The sequence below is a fragment of the Aricia agestis genome, chromosome 9 (assembly GCF_905147365.1).
Source record: "Aricia agestis chromosome 9, ilAriAges1.1, whole genome shotgun sequence".
NCBI lineage: Eukaryota > Metazoa > Arthropoda > Insecta > Lepidoptera > Lycaenidae > Aricia > Aricia agestis.
Window position 1 is genome coordinate 10180402 of NC_056414.1, and position 23510 is coordinate 10203911.

Genomic DNA, 23510 nt, shown 5'->3' on the forward strand with positions numbered 1-23510 from the left:
CATTAGAACGTGTCATCATTTTGCTAATTTATTTGTTCCTGATATCTGAAACTGAAAACAGATATTATTTAACGGGGTGAAAATATAAAGTGTAAGCGCACCTTCTGCACAATTATAAGTTGTCAGCCCCAAATTTTGTTTCAGTTGTACAGTATGTACACAGGAAACAGTTGAAATTAATGTAGCAAAATGAAGAGATGAAAAGAAAGTTATGTAAAATGAGAGAAAAGGATCAGGAAAGACAGAATAGACAGATTAAAGTAGTGACTGAAATCTGTGTATACTGTACTGAGATATTTTGTAAAACAAAATTATATTTTAATTGAACAAATTTGAGAATGACAGAGTATGTTAGTTATACTGTTTTAATATACTATATTGTAAGTGTTTCAGAGTATGTAAGTATTGTTTTTTTTTCTTTTTATCATCTGCTTTGCTTTAACATCAGTTAAACCAAGAGAGTGACGATGAAAAGATTGGTAATTTGTTTTAGTTAATAAATGTACTTACATAGACTTATATACGAAATTTGTTATAAGAGCAGTAAAATTATGATAGTAGCTAACACGGATTATGGTATATGAGTCGGCTAGAGTATGTCCATCATCTTTTTAGCTTCCACAAACGTTAAGCTAAGAGAGAACTTACAAAGCCAATGTAAACCTTGTTTGTAAGTGACTCAGGATAAGTTTTGTGAAGTGTTAGGTGTCAATATCATATAATATTGAGCAGAAAGTGTATTAGTATGTGAATAAAACACTATACTCCCCGGGTTTTTGCAGAATATCAGGAACAAAATTCATCCACTTTGATTTCGTAAAGTTCGTTAGCTTGCCGTCAGCTGTCACTTTAGAACTCCTTGGAAGTCCACATTAAAGTTCATTATCTAATAAAATTATTATTTTTTCTTGAAGTTTACACACTAAGCATTAGTTTTACAAACAATTTTAACACGAATTATCAATATAAATAATTTTATTACAATTTTTTAATCGGGAGATACAATTTGGCGTATTGTCACAAATGTTGCCACACGAGAAAAGTAATTTGTTATATTATATATTATATTATATTATATTATATTATATATTATATATTTAACACGTCTATGTGTTAAATATACTTTAATCATAGTAAGCTTCACAAAAATATATCAAAGGGAAGTCACTGCATTAATTTACTTTTATTATAGAATCTGACACTGGAAAACTTTTTCATTTTCATCTGGTGTGTTCTTTTTGTGTTCATCGATTTTACATTTTATTTCACAGTTCGCCTGTGTCTCGTGTTTCGGGTGTCGTCGACGTAGATTTTTTATGTTTTTGTTAATTAATGTCTGCCGCTATAAATTTCGCTTCATTCTGCGAAGTATTTTAAAACAGTCAAAGTCGAAACTTTAATACTATCTTATGTTCTATGTTCAGCTACGGATAGGTAATGTTAATAAAAATAATACATTGTTTTTTTTCCTTTAAAATATCTAGTTCAAAACTTATTAAAATAATTTAACCTTCAAGCGGGCGCGCGCTACTTTGTGTTGCAGTGGTCTCGCGTATCCTATCCTAAAAGACGTCTTAGGTGAATTTGGGAAACAAAACACTTTTCATTCAACATTATTTATTATTTCGTAAATTTAATTATTACTGTTTTAAGAAGTAATCAATTCAGCTAGAAAATTAAATGGAGTGGCTCAAAGTAGTTGTTTATCTTGTGTGAAAAAAAGTGATCGGAATTTTCTTATCCTAGTTCCGATTTTTTATTCATCTTAGAAATAACACTCGATGTTACGGTCTTCAACGACTTAGTTTTATAAATAAATATAAAACATGTGTCTCAATTATATGAAAACTACATATAAAATTATAAGAGAGGTGCGCGGAGTCTTTTCGACGCCGGCGCCGAGACCAAAACATTTGAGATCCTTGCTGCAAAGAGGGTGCGGAGAGTAAGTGTAAGCTATTTATTTTGTAGATAGATAAAATATGAAAAGCTACTGAGAGAATGATACGGATTCAAAGATAAATATTGATAATATCGACGAAAATGTATTGAAGGGAGTCGAATCGACGTCGCGCGACCTCTTGAAGGTTAAGAAGGGCATCGGTATAGTAATTCGTTTATTGCGCAGGAACCAAACGATTTTTTCCGCGATTATAACTTTCCTTTGTCCTTCCTCAATACCCATTATTTAATCCAGCTCTATGCCAATTTTGCGTTTTTACTAAGTATTAGAAAGTGTGAATGAACTCACACAAGCATTGGTCTAACACAAACATAATAATCATAAACTAATTTCAAAATTAATAAGATTTAAACAATCAATTTCGCGACACAATGGAGAGATTATTAGAATTCATCTCACATCTATTTCAGTCAAATGAGGTATTATCTGTCGAATATTGAAGCTGAATTAATATGGCGGCTGAACAATTCTAAAGGAAAATATTCTATAGCTGCATTCCCCGATAAGACGCAGATCTATGGAGTCTCAATCAGAGTCGAATTTATATTCTGTTTCAATGGAATTTCAATCTTCCGGCTGTGACATAAGACTTAATATGCTGAAAATGAAATTTTTGTAACTTATTAAAATCACATTACAAATGGCCGAATGAATAAATACCACAGAAAATCATAGGACAATGTAATATTAGGTATATTAAGTACGAAGTATTGGGTTTTACCACACATCAAAGGAAGATGTTCCTTGATATTAGTGAGACGTGGCTTCAATTTTAATTAAGAACTTCAAAACAGATCATTTAAAATATATTGTGAATATAAAATTAATAAATCTGTTATTATTAATTTTGTGGCGCGCCGGTACCCAGATATTTAATTAAAAGAAATTGAGCTATCGTTAATTACTTTTCAATTATTAAGCTATAAAAAATTGAGAACACAGTAAAATTTTATTAATTTTACTGTAGTAAAATTATTATTTCAACTTGAGCATATACTCATAAGCGACCCTGGTTCTTACCTATTAGGTAATAGCTGGGAATGTATGGTGGTAGGAGTAATACCTGATTAAAAAGAAAACTTCTAGCTGACTCTTTGCCTCTATGTTTAAAAAAGTTCTATAATAATACATTACAATCAGGAGGTGGAGCGGTAAAGTATATACAGTAAGTATACGTACAATTTCAATCAACTTTTAAAAAATATAAAATTTGTAAACTAGAAAAAGTGGTGAATTATACGAAGTACAATAACATTATATATAATTTCTATAAAGGTACATCTAAATGTAGATTCACAACTCAAAGTAATTTACCTTCGAAAATTCGGAAACTCAGAATCGAATATGCGATATTTAGATCGATTGGTTATTCTAGAAGCAAATGAGGCATCACGGGAGCAGCTCATTTGCATTTAGAACGTGCATCAGCCCTCGACGCCTCAGGGTAAAGCAGCACAACATTTAACGCACCACTTAACCTTGGAGAGCCTTATAAGAGTCGACTAGACAGCCAAATTACACTTTTAAAATCGTGTAGTTTCACGCAAGACTCCTTGTTTTATTTAAAATGCAATTACTTGTGTGGATCGACAGAAAGTATATGAACATTTGAACAATTATTATTTTTTCTAATATTGTGTAGATTTCTACTAGGTTACATTTTATGTATGTAATATTTTTGCTCGCTCGCTCAAAGGTTCAAATTTTTTCGTCACTGGTCAGGCTTAACTCCGTAAAATTTGACGACCAAAATTTTAACACCAAAATTTTAATTCCCGAACTAGCGACAGGTAGTCTGCTGCCGTATTTTTTTAATCCCGATTTAGCGAGCGGAGGGCTCATGGGAACCGCTTTATTTTTAAACTAGCTGTCACCATCAAATTCATCCGCTTCGTTAAAAATGGAATTATCTGTAGATATAACTAGCGCTCGACTCCTTTTGAGATTCCGTTCCCTCGCTTTATCTCCGCGTCTTCGCGGCTCTGCTTTCATATGAATAATTTTAAAATGTGCAAAAAGTACATTTTAAAATGTTTTCCCGAGGCTTAAACAAAGATATTGCAATCTTTTTGCCCGTTATCTTGGAACGATTTTCTATTCAACGACCCGTTTGTGAATCTTGATGCTTTTAAATGCAAATTTTTATACAGACAAACTCACTCTGTATAATTCAGTGCTGCCAAGTAGGCTCAGCGAGTTCACAATAATACATTAACAAATTTCAGCCGACACTTGACCGACTTTTTAACTGTTTTGTAAACCGATAAATTATTTTTCTTGCAAACAATATAGATCGTGAAAAATAAACATTATTTTTATTTATTTATTTTGTTCAAAACATACAATAATATTACAAAGTTACAAGAATTCTTGCTGCAAAAACTATAATGAATTTATCTGGACAAGATATTTATAGATACCTATTATGGATTAAAATATCTTAGATGATCTGTTAACAATATTTTACCCGAAAACATAATGTGCAAAATGTTTTATTTTATGGTAAGCCAAAAAAACCTAAAACAAATTTTAAAAGACCACATTATAATATTATATGGAACCCAAAAGCAAAACATCAAAAATGGAAGCAATAAAGAGTACATTAAAGTAAAATACTTCTTGTAGATCAATATCAGACTGAAAGCAGCAATAAACAGAAATAAATGGGTCCACAAGTTACCTTTTTACCGTCATACATAAAGATAGCTTCAATTCGAGAGTACGTTTGTCTTCGGCCAGTACTTTGGGAGGACGTTGTATTTCAAGGAACAACAAATGGCCACCGATTTGTTCGTGTCGAACGCCATTTAGTAAACGACTGTTCTCGAAGTCGTTTCTGTTGAAAAGTATCGTGGATAAAGACAATAGCAACAAGTTAGCTTAAGAAGCACTTCAGCACATTTATCAGAGACGGGCAATGGTGCGGACGCTGGAACTAATGGGACCGCGAAAACAGATTACTCGGGGAGTACCATTTCAATTGAGCGCGACAGAAACGCTCACTAAAATATGCCCGTTAAATGAAGCTTCGCAAGAAAAAGGAGACCCAAGCAATCGGAAACCAGATGGTGAAGGCAAACATTTTCCTTACAATTTACTAAAATAATTTTTATATAAGTATTTTTAAGCAGCCTGCTTAGTGAAAAAATAGATCCTTGTTTATCCTAATCCAATAATAATATTATGTTATTATGTATATTGTGGTAAATGTGTATTTGTGCAACGATTTCTGTACGAATGAAGATGCTAACAACAATAAAGCCAATTAATAACCACAAAGTGTAAGGAAGATTTCCAGTCTTCATTAGGATGTTGTACTGCTGGGAAAGCTTATAGAGATTTTTACTGTTTGTTGATTTCTCGCTCATACGCGAATCAATATTTTCTAAGCAAATTGGAAATTTCAAAGCTGACAAAAGTTTTATTCGCTCAAAATTTTACAATAAATTCTAGATTTTATCATTTTCAACAAAAGTACGAATTAATTTTAAATGCCTATCCTACCTTTATACAAGTTCTTATACTAGCTAAGATTTAGCTCAGAGTTAAAACGAACATAGTGTGATTTGCGTCCATAATAATAATTATGACTATTATAATTTTTACAATTAAATGCTAGGTGGCTAAACATACTTGAATTAATAATTTCAAACTCTATTGTTCTATTTTAAAGAGCCCGTGAGTGACGACGAAAGAGTTTAAATGTAGTCGTTAAATTATATTATGCGTCCCGAAACACTCAGAAACATAAGCCACGAAAAACTATACGTAAAAACAAAAAAAAAAATGTACTTACTGGCTGCAAATTAAATTTACACAATATATCAATAATAATATGTTCAGTATAATCATTTGCAAATAATATCAACACCATTAGACATTAAACAGACCTGTATTCTAGTAACAATATGCACAGTATAGTTAAACCTAATGGGGCGAATGAGAGCCGCAAGGCTCCGAAGAGTCGCGAGACTGAGAGCCGCAAGGCTACGAAGAGCCGCAAGGTGGAGTCTTCTCGGCTTGGCAAGGACGAAGGCAGGAGGTGCGATGAGGAGGGCTTCATACTGGTGGAGAGGAGGAAGAAGCCCGCCGCCCGCAACCATCGCGGCACCGCACCATATGTACCTGAGCTGCGTCTGCGGAGCGAGGTCCCCGCGACGCCCCTGTACATATCCCGCCTGCACTGGTCCATGGAGGTCCAGGACGTCGTGGACTACATCCAGAAGAAGACGACACTGCGCCTGAAAGTCGAGCGTCTGCAGTCTCGCCACAAGGTTAACTTTAGCTCCTTTGTGGTGAGAGTACCGACGAATCTTCTGTCGACTTTCGAGGCGCCGGAGTTCTGGCCGATGGATGTAGTCCATCGGAGGTTCCGGGGGAGACTCCGGAACGAAGCGAGTCACGTCACCGGCAAAATGTGACAGTGTTAGTTTTTAAGTATGTATAAAATGTGTATGTTAGTTTTAAGGTATTTATTATATAATTATATGTATGTTAGATTTAAGGTATTTGTTATATGGGCCTCTGATGCCTGAATTAAATGACTTGATTTGATTTGATTTGATAAACCGGGTTATAGTGAAGCCACAGAAGAGTTCATAATGATTCTGCCCATCTATAATGATTTAGTAGATATTACATTTTTTGTGAAATATTATGCATGTACATACATAATATTTCACAAAAAATGTAATATCTAGGGCCATCGAGGAAATTGATTCCTAGGTAGTTGACAGACCAACGTCATTTGGTCGGATCATATCATAATATTGTGATATATGATATTGAACTTTGACGTAACGCGACCAAACTACTTAGGTTCCCATCTGCCTAGGAATCAACTTCTCTGATAGTACATAACATATTGTGTTCCAGTTTGAATTGGGTGTCGATTTCACAATGCTAAAGTAACAGAGGTTTTTTTTTTCCATGAAATAAAGGGGAAAACGAGCAAACGGGTCACCTGATAGAAAGCAACTTCTGTTGCCCATGGACACTCGCAGCATCAGAAGAGCTGCAGGTGCGTTGCCGACCTTTTAAGAGGGAATAGAGTAATACGGGAGGGTAGCGAAGGAAATAGGGGAGGGTAGGGAAGGAAATAGGATAGGGTAGGGAAGGGAAAAGGGTAGGGGATTGGGCCTCCGGTTAACTCACTCACTCGGCGAAACACAGCGCAAGCGCTGTTTCACGCCGGTTTTCTGTGAGCCCGTGGCATTTCTCCGGTCGAGCCGGCCCATTCGTGCCGAAGCATGGCTCTCCCACGTCAATCTTTTTATTCTGTTATTACGAGGTCTCATGAGGCATGTTTATTACTTGCATCAAAATTCAAAAGCATTAAAACTTCTATCGCAAGAATGATAACTGTGACGTAACAGATAAAGGTCATAAAAGTGACAAATTCTCCCGGGTGCGCGTGTTTTCGGCGCCAGCTGCGATTTGCGACAAAAAAGATATGGACGGAAAATAACTGCGAGCTTCGTTTGCTTAGTTTTTTTACCACTTCAAACATGGTGGACTTTTTATTTTCTCCTTATGTCCGTCGATAATTAACTCCGTGATCTCTTTGACTGTATATGGACTTAAACTTTCTATAGGACATTCCAATCAGCGATAAGGGGCTCGTTTTTGTGAATTGAAAGTTTTTGCCCGACATACTGGTAATCTGGCAACGATATAACAAGTTAATTATTTCTAACTGGATACGACGTTTTAACCTAGTGGATTAGGATTAAGTCTGATCCGATAATAAAAGTGGACGAGTCAGCAGCCTCGGTTGAGGCTTTTGCGGAAAATTAATTGAATTAAAGTATTTGCGAGGAATTTACAATTATTAGAAAACGTCTCTTTAGTATAAGTTATTTATCACAAAAGAGTTAAACTTTTACGATTCTATGTATCTTTTGGCACTTTGGTGATATGTATTTTCATGACACTTAAATAAAAAAATCGGCCAAGTGTGAGTCGGACTCGCGCACGGAGGGTTCCGTACCGTTATAGAGCAAAAAATGGACGAGAAATAGTGTTTTATGTATGGGAATCCCCCTTAATTTTAAATATCAAGTGCTTACCTGTTGCCATTATTAATATCTAGCAAAAAAGGCAAAAAAACACGTTCGTTGTAGAGGAGCCCCCTTAAATATTAATTTTATTTTGTTTTTAGTATTTGTTGTTATAGCGGTAACAGATATATACACAATCTGTGAAAAATTCAAAAGATAGATTCTTCGTCGTTCTTCGTTCTTGATTTACAGCCTGGAGATACATAGACGGACGGACGGATGGACGGACGGACAGACTGACAGACATCGAAGTCTCAGTAATAGGGTACCGTTTTTACCCTTTGGGTACGGAACCCTAAAAATGACACTTAAATGACGTTGACAGGAGGGCCAACAGCTGTAATCTGTCAAGTTGAACTTTACAAGATGGCGGCGTTAGGGCCTTATCACCTACCGCGTAGAGCGGCGACACAGTGCAGATATTTTGATTGGCCGAGAGCATTGCCAAAGCAACTGTATCGCCACTCTACTCGGTCTGATTTTGGCTACGCTAATATTTTTAGGATTGTCCCGTGAGTACTGTCTCTTGTTTAAAAGATGAATTCAAGATTTTCAATAAGTTTGTCGTTTATCAGCTGAGCTTGGTGACTATGACCCCCGACGGCAAATCCACGGCTACGTGTCGGAGTTCCGGCTGCTGGCGCACCAGACCCCGGAGTTCGAGGGCAGAGCCGCCGACATACACAGGACACTCACGTGAGTACCTACAGTCTACACAATAATTATTATGTTTCATACTATTACGGTCAATTCAGGCCGCAACGCGACGCGTGGATGCATTTCTAATTTTGTATGGATTTGACAGATTCGCAAAACGTCTTAGAAATCTGTCAATTCAGTACAAATTTAGAAATGCATCTACCCGTCGCGTTGCGGTCTGAATTGACCCTTATTGTGTTAACAATAGTTATAGGTTATAAAATACAGGGTGCAATTAAATCTATGACTGCCAAATTTTTTTAGGGCTTAGGTATTATTAGGAGAGTCCATTTAACTAAAAAATAGGGTGTTAATTTTTTTACGATAACATATTTTATCCCACTTAAAATCATTGCAGAACGGTCACTGGGGTGGCGCAGGGGGTTGAGCGCGCGCGTGGGCATGTCACGCGCCGGCGAAGCGTAGTGTCCATTAATTATGGTGTTTTTTAGGATAACTTTCAGAAGCTATTTCTCAACATTTTAGTACTGAGTAATTATAAAAGAAAAAATACGTGTAGGTATTTTTATTTTTAACCAGGATCAATATAATATCGAAATTTGGCTGGAAGGTTTAGTTGCAACCTGTATATCATTATAGCACCTACACACTGCGTGCAGACGAAACAGTTGTACCTACAATGTTTCATTGTCTAATAAGCCACTTTCTAATGAATCAGGCAAAGATAAAATATTGTATAACTAACGACGTATGTTTGGACTTTAGACATGTTGTTACTAGAAGAGGGTAGTTAGTTAATTTAGGTAACTAGGGAATGCAATCTCGTTCTCGCGAGATCTCGGCCTTTTTTAGCGAGATTGATCTTGGACGAAAAAAAGGCGAGATCTCGCGAGTTTGACGAGATTGCACTTGAGCATAAAAATGTCTTATTTGAAGCGCGGACTGACACGGACGGAGTTGCGATCACGGAGTCAAAACAAAGATGAGCTGGCCTAAGCAACTGTGCACTCTGTGCACTCTGATTCGCAACTAGGTCCTGAATTTTGACTTCTCGTTGTTTTGTTAGTTATAAAAGATTTATTTTATTACTAAAAAATTGTGTTTGATAATTCTGGACGTCACATTGTCGTGGACGCCGGCTTCCACGATAAAACGTTGAGTGTACGTTAAATGCCCGTTAAAAAATTTGATTTTACGCACTGCGGACGTTTTGTGTGGTCCAGAAGTGTAAACGTTGTGATGTCCTCTAACGTGCACGTTCTAAAGTTATCGTCGACGGAAATTTAAAAGCGTCTCCATATATTTCCATACATTTTACTTCCCTATGTTATCGTTTTACCGCGGACGTCCACGATTATTACCGCCACGTTCAAAATTATAAAAGCGCATTAGAAGAGAAGACTGGCTGTTTCTTTTATTTGTTATTTGATAGATAGTAGATACGTATGTCAAAGTTTAGTACTTAAAAATTATAGACAGATACATCAAACAATGTTTGATGCATAAAATTCTATTGGAAAAAATCGTGAAAATGAATGTTAATCTTTATAATACTTATAATATTATTTATTACTCTTTTTTCGTAATTCAAATATTGTGATTATTTGCAAAAAAAAACCCACCAAACTGCTAATCTCGCGAGATCTCGAAATTGGCGAGATCTCGCGGTATTGTATTCATAAACACGCGGGATCTCGCTTGAACCCCAATCTCGCAAGATTTGCATTCCCTAGGTATAACCCGCATAAAAGCAAGTAAAGCAAATAGGAGTTACATTTTATTCAATAATATTATTTTCATAATAAACTTTTTTGCCAATCATAAACTTGAACAATGAAACAGAGAACAAAATACAACGTAGCACTGTCAACTATTTAAGAGTCTAACAATAATAGGTATGATGACAAGGTCAAAGATTAGCGAATTTTGTTAATAAAATAAAGAAATTACGGTAAAAAATAAGTGTTCCCAAAATTTCAGCTTGAAAGCATTTGTATTTTTTTTGTTATGCGCCTTCATAGTTGGATATTCAAGTCGAATTTTTTTTCAATTAAATTTCATAATATTTGTATACAACTCGATAACTTATCCAATTATAAACAACTTTTGTTATGAAACCACTTTCATAAACGCAATATTTAATATACCTGTCGAACAAAGTTGTCTCCCGATGCGTACAAACTACGAAAGACTGACGTCATACTTTCGTAGCACTTTGTATGGAGCGTTTCGGGCAGGTCTTTTTTATGAGATATTTGAATTGTCATATCTTGGTGAATTTTTAAGCTATCAGAGTCATTCTTTCAACGATGTTTCTATTTTTTAAGTGTCTTTCAATTACCGATAAGAAAAAAAAGTTGTCATCATGCATATTATTATGCTGCTCGCTGTCTATGTAGGTATACTCAATGTAATTATTATTGCGATATCCGAAAAAAACAGCACGAGGTCCATAATGTAATTATGGTTTCATTTTGCGTTAGCAGAAATAGGGGTAGTACGTACACACGTGGCATAAACACGAGTACAAAAATAATTTGATTAATGCTCCGGCGACACACGCACTGTTTCTGTTATGTAATAGAATAATAACCGTGACTAATGATATTATAACAGTTGGAGGTTACAAATTAATAATATAAAAGGGTTTGAATAACCCAAATGGCCTTTGGGTAGATCATAATGAACAAAACACTTTAGTGACTCAACCGACACATTACAGGTTTGTATAGACATTACTATATTTTTACGACCTTTTCTCATTAACAATAGCAACCCTGCGAATTATGCTCATGAAGCCCAAATTTTCCGTACCCCGAGAGCAATATTCGGAGAAAACGGAAAAAATCGCGCTCAAATAAAGCTCGCAGTGAAATTCATATTGAAATAAAAAAGTGAGTGTAAGCATACTTAATTACTCAAACTTTATGAATTACCAGCGATGAAATTTCGAGCTCCGAAGTGAGGGTTGCAGTTCGAGCGAGCCGCGAGCCGCCAGCCCCGGAAATTAAACTTCGCCACCTTTCTCCTAATTGAATGAATTTTTAACTATGCAAAGATGCAGCCTGCGGCAGCCGCCGTTTACCGCCACAAAGCGTCAATTACATGCAAATTATGTGTACCCCTCCACGCCCGCCATGTCTTTTGTCGCAAACACCTTTAATAAGAAAGAAATTAACTAAGAATGTATTTAATTGCAACACTGAGACTTTGCAGAGGTATTTCGCCGGCGCAGGCAGAACTCAGCTACCTGGACAAAGTGAAATGGCTCGACATGTACGGCGTCGATCTACATCCCGTGCTGGTGAGTACCATACGTTTTCAACATTTTTACACCACCCACCAAAAATATAAGCCCAGATAAAAACATACTCAATGTCGTATAATTGATATCTGACAATATTTGCGCTGACAAAAATCTGTCCTGTGAGACTTTCCCAACGTAAGACAAAGACAACAACATCATGTTAATTAAATTATAATTATTTTTAATATTAAGTTGACAAAAATAAAATATAATTAGAGTATGTCACTTACTTCATAGAACAACATTACAATTGAGTGCAAAATATTATGCAAACAACATGGCGTTTCTTTCCCTTCAGTCCACCACAGAAACATTTACTTTATTCAAATCTGATACCACATTGCACATACAAAATTCAATTCATTATTCGTACACAAGAGTCTTTGCCGTCCGTCCTTTTACAATATCACTGAACAAATATTCTTTGTGCAGGGGGAAGACAGCGTTGAGTACTTTTTGGGCCTCGCGCCAAGTGGCCTGTTGCTTTTGCGAGGGAAGCACACGGTGGCCACCTACTACTGGCCTCGGGTCTCCAAGTTGTACTACAAAGGAAGATATTTCATGATACGCGTTGCGGACAAAAATGTAAGTGAGCTTGTAATGCTACAAAAGGGTAACTGGTTGTTGTGCTTATGACTGTGTATGATGTTTTCATTTGATTTCAAGCTTTTCTTTTATGACTTTCTAATAACAATACATCAATGATACACACCAAGAGAATGGGATACAGTCCCATTCTCTTGGTGTGTATCACAGAGCACTAGCGAATGACATCTATGTGTGACTTATCTGACTTCCAAAGAGGAGCAGGTTCTATAATTATATATTCGGCTGTATAATATATTTTTATCTTCTTGACATATTTTGACGCTACAACTTTTATTTAAAAACATAGTAACAGTTTTTATATTTCATAAAATAAAATGCTGAAAAAGGCTTAAACATACCTGCATCAACCCGGCAAGGCAGCAAAACATCGCGGCCACTTGACCCGGTTCCCAGTCTGATCGCAAGGACAGATAAGCATTTTGAATAGTGCGAGATAGAGACGAGATCTACCGCTGTCTAAAGACATTCGCAAGAAGCAATTAAAGATAAGTCATGTAGGTCTGGCGGACCATTCACCTCCAGTGCCGTAAATAGACTTTTTTGCGCCCTGTGCGAGCTTCTGTAACTGCGCCCTTATTTTTTTTTTTTTGATATTATAGGTACCCAGAGCAAAATATGGCTATTACAACCACCAAAAGACCAATTACAATAGTAGTAGACACTAGTAGTAGTTTTTTTAAAGGACTGATCTGGGCAAATAAGCAGACGAGCCATCTTATGTTATTTGTTAAGTGGGCCCTTCGTAAGTTACGACTTACGAGTATACCACCCACACTGTGCAGTACTAAGGGCGCAGTGGGAACTTATCGGCAAACTGAAAAAATTATAGTCCTGCCTGGTCTAGCCATTCGTGCGCCCCCCAGAGTCTACGCCCTGTGCCTGGGCACCGGTGGCACCGCCCTATTTACGGCACTGTTCACCTTTTGCGCTCCGATGACTGTCGTCCCTTTGAAACGGACAAAAAATGAGGAAACGATCTCGATATTAACTTTTAATATATTCTCTGTGGAAAATAAATTTTGTTTAAAGGAACGAAATTGCTTATCTTATTTATCGCGAGGCGGAACTGGGTTAAATCTTTTTGTTTCGGAGCATCTATCAATCTTCCGAGAAACTATTGGATTTGTTTTATCTTTTGTCTTAATTAATTGAATTATACGAGTGCCTTTAATAAAACTCGCCTCGGACGTTCCATTAGCATATAGATTACAATAACTTGAATTATTCTACCCCTTTTTGATACTTTCATAAAATGTCTTGATTATTTTAATCTGCACAAGAATTTTATCGTCTTATTTTAAATTTAAATAAAATTATAGCTTTGATAAAATTACTCGTGAATTGAGTAATTAAGAGGAATCGTAATTATTATGTTTTCATTTTCTCTTACATGAATAAATTAATTCGATTTTTTTCTAAAATAAAATACGAGAATAGAAAACAGAAAATTAGGGCCAACATCTCAATAAAATAAAATAAAACCTTTCACCACACTAGCTGAAATGAAATAAACTACTTTACTTAAAAACTATAAGATTATACAGTGAATTATTATTGTCTGAATATTAACAAATGAAGTGTTCCGGTCAGAAATTGAGTCTGCATTGCGATAGGTGTTTATGACCAACAAACAAACCAACATTTTTACTTGGGGTTCAATTAGGGGTAACTTAGTTAGAAACTCTTCTCTTATGATGCGCATCACCGAAGTTCGGTGAAAGAAAGAAAATTCTGCCATCAGGAAAATTCAGTTACTCAACTTAAATGTACAGAAAGATAAAAAATCGTTATCGAGTTTTGTGCGGCATAATCCGTGCTTATATTATAAATGCCATAGTGTATCTGTCTGTCTGATAGTCCGATCGTGTAAATGTAAATTTTGGTATATAGACACCAAGGACATAGGATAGCTTTAATCCCGATGACTAAAATATTTGCTCAATATAATAAAATAAATAGTATTATTGATCTCGATGTGTACCCTGATAAATATTTTGACTTTACGAAAAAATTAAGAGTCTCATTTGTTTAAGTTTATATTATTTTATTTAAATTAAAAATTTTGATGAATAATAATTACATAATATTATTGTTATTAATGCTATGTACACCGTAGTTGTCGTATGCATTAGATATAATACAAATTGTTATTTTAGTTTTAAGTAAAAAATGTATGCGATGTGGTTGTACTTTATCAATAAATAAATAAATAAATCCCGGAAAAACGTACGATTCCCGCGCGATATTTGAATGTCGGCGCAACGTATTTGTGAGCGTCATCCAGTATCACATAAAATTACCCGACTAAATTACGTAGGCCGCTGCATATCATTTCTCTTTAGATACTTATTAAAAAAACAAACTCCTTCAAACATCAAGGAGGTATTAGTTTACCGCGTGCGTTATAAAAATGAGTAAAGCGTAACATCAAAAGTGGGACGTTTAATCCTTAATCTATATTCGTCAGGCCTGTGATGGCTCCACGGGGGGGGGAAGGCATTAAAGCGTAACAGATATAAAAACCTTTTTATTGTATTTTTATAACAATTTCGATATTTTTCTTCATGATATTGTGTTATTCTTGAGCTGATTTCAATTTATATTTTGAAATCTTATATTGATTGCTGATTATAATTTAGAAATCTTACTTAAGTAATTCAAAATGATTTGATGAAATTATAAAACCCTAGATTTAGAGCCTGTTTTACCACTTCCTGATAAGGTTATCCACCAATTAACTTGACAGATGGTATGGACAGTATGGAGAATCTGTCAAAAAAGTTGTGAATAACCTATTAGGCACTTTATCAGAAAGTGGTGAAACAGGCCCTAAGTGTTTTATGAATTTATTACGAAATGTAGACTCTAGAAATATCCCATAAAACTAAAATTATCATAATATTATAGTGACGATAGTACTGTTATTTACTTTGTAGTGTTTTTGTATTCTTTAATACTAAACTAAGAACACCCTAGTACCTAATTGTATAATGCTGTTGCTTACATCATGTAGTACTGGAGGAACTTAGTCGGCAAATGGCACTTTGATTAGCCCAGCTTTGCGAGACGTTTGTCGTTTACCTCAAAACTTAATGCCAAGTTTCATGACTAGTTAGTCGCACTACTCCTTAGTAATGTTAATATTACGTAAAATACGACGCTTAGAGGTAATATTAACAGGATAATCTATGGCCGGTCGACGTCCCTTAAGATAAGAAATATAAGGAAGATTTATTGTTATTTATTAAGTTCTTAAATGTTACATAATTAATAATGATAATATATGAGGAGATAACAATATGCCCATTATTATCAGGCATGTGTCTCTACAAAGAACAACTATCTATATTACGACTTTACTCCCCTAATTATAGTGGCCTAGCATGACCACAGTAGAAATGCTAAAGAATAGAAACAAATAAAATGCCACTTTATGACATAGAGTATGTCAAAAAGTGGCATTTTATATTTTTAAATTTTTAGATTATAGTGTATGTCATAAAGTTGCATTTTATTTGAATATATTGTCGGTCGTGGTTAGCCGCGATAAAGATCGAAACGGTACCTTTAGTCTATCTCTACAGTGTTTCTATTCTTTCGCATTTCTATTGAACATGCATACAAAGCATGCATGTTCAATCATTTATTGTTAACAGAATGACACGTCAACGTACGGGTTCGAGTCCCCGACGCGGTCGGCGTGTCGCCACCTGTGGCGGTGCTGCTCCGACCACCACACCTTCTTCCGCCTGCAGCAGTCCTCGCCGGCCTCTGCAGACATCTTCGCTTTGGGCTCGAGGTTAAGGAATAGGTATGTCAAAGAATAAGTACCATCAGAGAAATTGATTCATAGGTGGAGGACCAACGTTATTTGGTCAGGTTATGGATGGTTAATGTTAATCGTTATAATAAGTCAGCTAGGCTTATCATAACCCGACCAAGCTACGTAGGTCCACCATCAGTTTCTCTGATAGTATTACGTTAAGAACAAGTGAACTTAAATTCAAATTTGGAATTCGACTCATGTATTCATATACATAATATATTTATATTATTTCCTATTTTTTCTCTTCATCATAATATTTTGCTAAAAAGTTTACCTTTAACACAATAAAACTTTAACTTTGAAGTTTTCGGGAACTAACAACACACATTTTGCAGTGTCACTTTGCCTCTCTACTTTAATTTACCAGTTACACGCAGTTAAAAAGTATGTTAATAATATTATTGCGTTGAAACGTAATGGTAATTGATAAGAATTCTGTCGCACGGAAATAATAATTGCTATACTGTCTGTAACGATCGCGTCCGCCCACGGGAAACCTATTTATATTTTCATTCCCTAAACAATTACAGTATTTTCCTTAATTGAATTGCCTTCAAAAATCCCAAACCATAAGGTTATTAAAAAGTCAGTCATGATATCATAACTACTAAAAAGCATTCTGATGTCATATTAATAGTAAGTGAATTATGACATCGCCCCTTTATTATGGCAGAAAAAAACCACTTCAGCATTACAGTTCTTTATTTGTAAAATAGCCTCTAATGTAGAGGTCATATTTTTACCTAATTAATTTGTCCACGAATACCTCAAACCTAGCCCTAAACGCAGATAATGATATCATTCGCGTAGATAATAAAACCATTATGTAAAGTTAATACTAATGAATTGGATTCCTTTAGCGCTATTATTTCTAAAATATTATAGGGAAAGTCGAAAAATATGTTAAGCTTATTTCTGACTTTTACTTTAAAAACTGGGGTCACTTTTTGCGTAGCAGAAGCGGAGTTAAATAAATAAATAAGATTTACTTTAGTTAAAGAATCACTCAGCAAAAAACCTTTTCAGGAAAAACAGTGACAGATAACAAAACTATTAACCCTGCTACTGCCATGTCACGTTATAATGATTTAGTGTTTCAAGTCATGTTTACAGCAGCGGCAGGGGCCGGCCGCGGCCTCCGCCCGCGTTCACGCGCACGCCATCGCGCCGTATCGCGCGGCCCCACTCCCTGTACTCCACGCATGATGGTAAGTGTATGGCCATAAACTTGGACGGCGGCGTACGGCATGTATGTACATTTATATTGTTCAGTACATTTATATTGTTTTTTGTGTATACATGTAAACACAAAAAACAATATAAATGGACTGAATACTAGTTTTTACATGAATGTACAATTAATTTGTTCTATTATGAACATATATTACAGTCAGATACCAAATCTATATTTAATTTTAATTAATGCTTAATTTATTATTATTACTAAAAAAATACTAACTAAGATTTCTTTGAATAGAGCACTCGACGCGTTATCGCCTACGCCGCCGCCCAAAGTTCGTGCCCCGGCGTTTCCCCGCCTAAAAGGGGTATTTTAGGGTTATTCGGTATAATAAAAGAAATAATTACTTCTTTATGGATCTTTGAATATGAAATGTTGAGGGGCTCTTTTATGTTGGTATGGTGATTACTTTTTAGCTACGTCGGGAACACGAAATTACAGGCCGCTGTAAAAAAAAATTTACAAAATAAATTTTAACAAAAATCTTAAATCGCTTAGTATTTAATAAAGAAGGAGAGGCGTAAATTGCTTCGGACTAAATAAATATGAACCGTAACAATTTTGTCCCAGTAAAGGGCTTGGAGATTTTTAAATTCGTATTTTATGAAGCCTTCATTCCAGTAAAAGTAATTAAGCTCCAAAATGTCGGGCGGACTATTGTTTTGTTACTCACTGGAATACTCTCGTTTTGAACTCGATCCGCTTAAAAATTTCTCTTGTTTCAGTGCCAAAGTTAGAAGACTTGAGAATAAAAGACTGCCCTCCAGAAATAAAACAACCTACCTCGGTACACCGCCCCAATTCGTAAGTACATTTTCATTTATGTTAACTTTGTGAATAATATTACGTTGCCCATTCACCGATATTCTTTCTGCCCCAGTTCACTACAATTTTGTTACAACTTCCGTCTGAAAATCGAGTGCTATTACGGCGTGAAAAATTCTATAAGAATTATTTTTTCGGTTGACATTCTGTATGCGACGGCATGGAGTGCTGAATAGATGTGTATGTGAGAATGTATGCGACTCGCTTTTGTGTAACCAATGCGTTGCCTAGACACTTCTTACTATTTAATTTTTCATGGACTATTGTAGGCTACGGGAGGAGGAATTTAGAATAAAATTCTGGATGTACGAGTATAGTCACGGTATATTAACGGAAGAACACATATAAGTACACTTCAGAAAAAACTAAAATAGACTCAAAACAAAATCCGCCGACAATTCTCTTTTATATCATACCACGGAAAAACAGTTGAATTTCGAGGCGTCGCTTCGCCATAGACAAAACATAACTTCCTTTCTTTTTTTTACATTTCTAAACTAAAGGTGCAGTACGGTGGCGGTCGCGTCGCCAACAGACTATAATATATTTTGTATGTATATGTTTATGCTACTTATACTATCACACTCTAATATTATAAAGGCGAAAGTGTGTATGTCTATTGTTATCACTTCACGACAAACCACTAAACGGATTTAGATGAAATCGATATGGAACAGGATCAAGCATATTGCTATATATTTTGGTCTCTCAAAAGTGCAGAGTTCACATGGGATTACGTAATTTAAGGATCAAATATACACCATAAAGTATTATCACTTAATTTCGTTGCACCAGGGTTAAGGGCGGAATATTTTACATAATATTCCGCCTTAACGATTTACAAAGTTTCATTCTAATAGGTAAGGGTACACCCTTACCTATTAGAATGAAACTTTGTAAATCGTTAGGGAAGTTCCCGTAAACAACAGCCTTATTAGTAATAGCCTCTTGCGCTGGGACATCCCTCTAGTCTGAGAGACAAGTGGTCTCCCTTGCGGAATAATTTTACCCTACAAGTTACTTTGTAGCAGACAAGTTGACGTTTAGTCACTACAGACTACAGTATCTTCTCTTTAATTTATTTTTCTCTGATATTAAAAATTTGATGACGCCCCCCAAAACTCGTTAATCGCGCGGGAATAGTACATTTTTCCGGAATAAAAGTATGCTATATCTTTTCGCGGACTCAAAGTATCTCTATACCAATTTCAGCAAAATTGGTTCTTTTTTTTTATATGAAATAAGGGGGCAAACGATCAAACGGGTCACCTGATGGAAAGCAAATTCCGTCGCCCATGGACACTCGCAGCATCAGAAGAGCTGCATGTGCGTTGCCGCCCTTTTAAGAGGGAATAGGGTAAAAGGGGAGGGTAGGGAAGGGAAGGGAATAAAGGAGAGTAGGGAAGGGAATAGGGTAGCGGATTGGGCCTCCGGTAAACTCACTCACTCGGCGAAACACAGCGCAAGCGCTGTTTCACGCCGGTTTTCTGTGAGAACGTGGTATTTCTCCAGTCGAGCCGGCCCATTCGTGCCGAAGCATGGCATTCCCACGTTTAAAGTAGTTTTCAGTGGTTTAAGCGTGAAAAGGTAACAGATAGACACACTTTCACATTTACATATTATAATATTATTATTATGGATGTACTTTTTGTTGCATGTCTGCCATATTATACCACTTAAATCGTTAAAACTATAAAATATGCAATTTTGATGTGGACATTGATAATCGAGAAACAAATGAGAGTTATTGGTCAACTATTATTTTAGCAAAATGTACGGTTACCGATTGATAAACGTAGTATCATTATATAAATAAAAAGAAAACACGAATATTATCTCAGTCGAAACGACACTCAAAACTTTATAATAAACTTATTATTTGACCTATTCACAGTGTTAAAAAGAATTTAAACATTATTCGAGGAAAAAGAAAATAAATATCCTATTCACATGGAACGTACTTTAATTCCCATTGTGTTATTTCTTTGTTTACTTTACAATGGCATTATCTAAGGGATGTGTGGGGTTAACACCTCTTAATCGTTCTGCCTTTAGATTTTATTCAACAGGACCCTACTTTTACGGGAACGACCTTTTACTCTTTAAAAGCTATAAAATATAGGTTGTTTATTTCGAGTAAGATTGTTTATTTACTACGAATTATACAAAGTAAAACATACAGTAGAGTAACAGCTGCTTTTGTAAAAAAATATACCCGTGTAAAAATTACACAGATATTAGTTCTGGACTAAGGGACGTACTAATCGGTGAAAATGCATTATTTTGCTATTTTAGCTGTCTAAAATCATATTGTGCATGCGTTCGATTAAAGCGACTTAGTATGATTATTACTGATATTATTCTATTTCTCAATGGAAAAAATATCACCTATACCTACTGTACTCGGCGAAACATGGCGGTAGCGGTCATTGACCATTTTAGCCTAGGCGCTAAATGAGAAATTTTCGCACTGTATTTAGAATATTTAAGAATAAAATTGACCTCTTATAAAGACACAAATTATTACAGATTCATCGGAAACTTCTTGATAACTCTTAGAATGATAATCTTCAACTTTTTATGAGTTCGAAGTGATATGCTTCATATTCAATTCACATCGATGCAGGCTGATCACCTGATTGTCTGACAAGTAAGATGATCCATGCGTCCGATGGGCATGTAAAAAGTCGGTTCTGCGCTTGATCTCTCGCCAGTCGTGTCGGTCGTCCGTCCTACTGGGTTATGAGAGAAAAAGGAATAGAGAGTGCTCTTGTGTACTGCGCACACACTTGGGCACTATAAAATTACTCCTGCGGCCTGGTTTCAATGAAACTGGCCACCGTCACCGAAACCGGTGTGGGAGTTATTATTAGTATCTGATTGATCAGTCTGTCTGCCCGTCTGTCCGCGGTTTTGAAACCGCGGACAGACGGGCAGACAGACGGATGGACAGACCGAATCTATAAGGGTTCCTTGTTGACTACGGAACCCTAAAAATGACAAGTTTATTAACAGGGAGTCAATGACCGCTACTGTCTCGATTACCCGAGTACACCTTAGTAGTATTGACATAAAATTATATTTACCATTAAAAACAATGACTTAATAACAAAGTTTTAATGTTGAAACTACTTACAAGTTGATTTATAGGTACTCTACCTTTATGACATATTAATTCTAGTTTTACAACAGGTTCGCTTCATCTCTGAGCAAAGTTCTTATATAGACTTATAAGGCTGATTTGGCGCGTGGCTGAAATTAGAACTCTTGCCGCCTGTATGTAAAATCCCACCCTAGAGACTACTGCTTTACAATAGCGCTCTCCTATTAATTCCATTCAAGTATCATTTTTATGTGGCTGGAATATTAACTAGCGCTAGTGTAATTTTAGAAACCAGTTTCCATGCCCACATAACAATGTCATACAAAACCACATAGGTAAATAACATAGAAGTACATATTAGTAAAAGCTTAACTGCAAGCAGCTATCTTCTGTATTAAACATAAAATGAAAAAGCATTGGAGTAAAATATAGTTTAATAACTAGCTAAGCCTATATAACTAAGCCGAACTTTATGGCATTAGAATAATTTCTAATGCCATAAAGTTCGGCTCCAAGTATCTGAAGACAATTTTAGAGAGCCTCCTAAGTCTTTACTCTGAATTTTAACTGGATGCTGTAAAGCATTCATGTTCTAATCCACAAAAAATTACTCATTGATTTGTAAATGGAGTTATTTTCTTTGGACGATTTAAAACAAGACCGCATTCAAAATTTAACGAACAAAATTTTTGTGGGTAAGGACAATAATTGGCCAAGTGCGAGTCGGACTCGCGCACGTAGGGTTCCGTACCACTATAGAGCAAAATTAGGCCAAAAATTGTGTTTTTTGTATGGGAGCCCCCTTAATTTTTTATTTTATTTTAATATTATTATTAAATATTAAAGTACACGTATAATTAAGAACTTTGAGAAAAGTTCAAGTACTTACCTGTTGTCATTATTGATATAGAGCAAAAAAGGCCAAAAAAATCACGTTTGTTGTATGAGAGCCCCCCTTATAAATTAATTTTATTTTGTTTTTAGTATTTGTTGTTATAGCAGCAATACAAACTGTGAAAATTTCAGAATTCTAGCTATAGCGGTTCTTGAGCTAAAGCCCGGAGACAGACGGACAGACATCGAAGTCTCAGTAATAGGGTCCCGTTTTTACCCTTTGGGTACGGAACCCTAAAAATGCTGGGCCTGGTGTCAGCATACTACCTCAAATCCGCGCCAAAGCATCCCTGTAAGTGTATAATCTTTACGGCTGTCAGGTCGGTGTCGCATTATGTATTAGATCAAACTCGGGATTCCCACCTGTGACACCGTTTGATGTACGGCTCCGCAATTAAGCCAGCCATGCAATTCTAGCTAATATCTAAACGTCTATGATTTACATTAAGCTTAGCAACATCATCAATTCTCACGGTGTACATGATTTATGTGAGTAAAAGATGCACACAGATACTAAATATATTGTGTCTGTGTGAAATATGTCTAGTGTTTGTGGTACTAATATTCGTTTGCCTATATCGCATATACGTAAAAACCCACTGCCTTGTGTACCCAGTGTTCATCTCGTCAACAATATGAATGTAATGGTACTTTTCGAGCTTCAATGTCTTGTCGTTTAGGCACCGTGGCGTTTCTAGGAAAATACACAATACATACACAATACACAAAAAAATACATGTACATCTTCTTCTAATATATAGTACCTGGATGACCGAGCTTTGCTCGGTATAGCAAACACTCATTGTCTTCGTGTTACTTAATAACGCCATCTGCTGGTCGTTAAAACAATTAGTTGCTAACATAATAGTATTATTATTCGCCAATAGATGTCAGAAAGAGTCATATTTTTCAGTTTATCGATTATCGATAAAACACGAATAAAAAGACATTTTCTGAGAATGATTCCTAGCTAGACCGATTTATCGCCCCCGAAACCCCCTATATACTTAATTTCATGAAAATC

At 35.7% G+C, this 23510-nt stretch overlaps 1 protein-coding gene across 2 annotated transcripts in view; it reads left to right on the forward strand.

Annotated features, from left to right (window-relative positions):
* LOC121730212 (band 4.1-like protein 4) overlaps window positions 1-23510 on the forward strand; it is a 95993-nt gene that overhangs the window by 54831 nt on the left and 17652 nt on the right. For both annotated transcript variants that reach the window (XM_042119162.1, XM_042119161.1), the window contains exons 6-11: window positions 8598-8718; window positions 11899-11986; window positions 12422-12574; window positions 16255-16409; window positions 17538-17632; window positions 18390-18468. In XM_042119162.1, the coding sequence (XP_041975096.1) occupies window positions 8598-8718; window positions 11899-11986; window positions 12422-12574; window positions 16255-16409; window positions 17538-17632; window positions 18390-18468 (691 nt within the window). The remainder of the gene's footprint in view (window positions 1-8597; window positions 8719-11898; window positions 11987-12421; window positions 12575-16254; window positions 16410-17537; window positions 17633-18389; window positions 18469-23510) is intronic.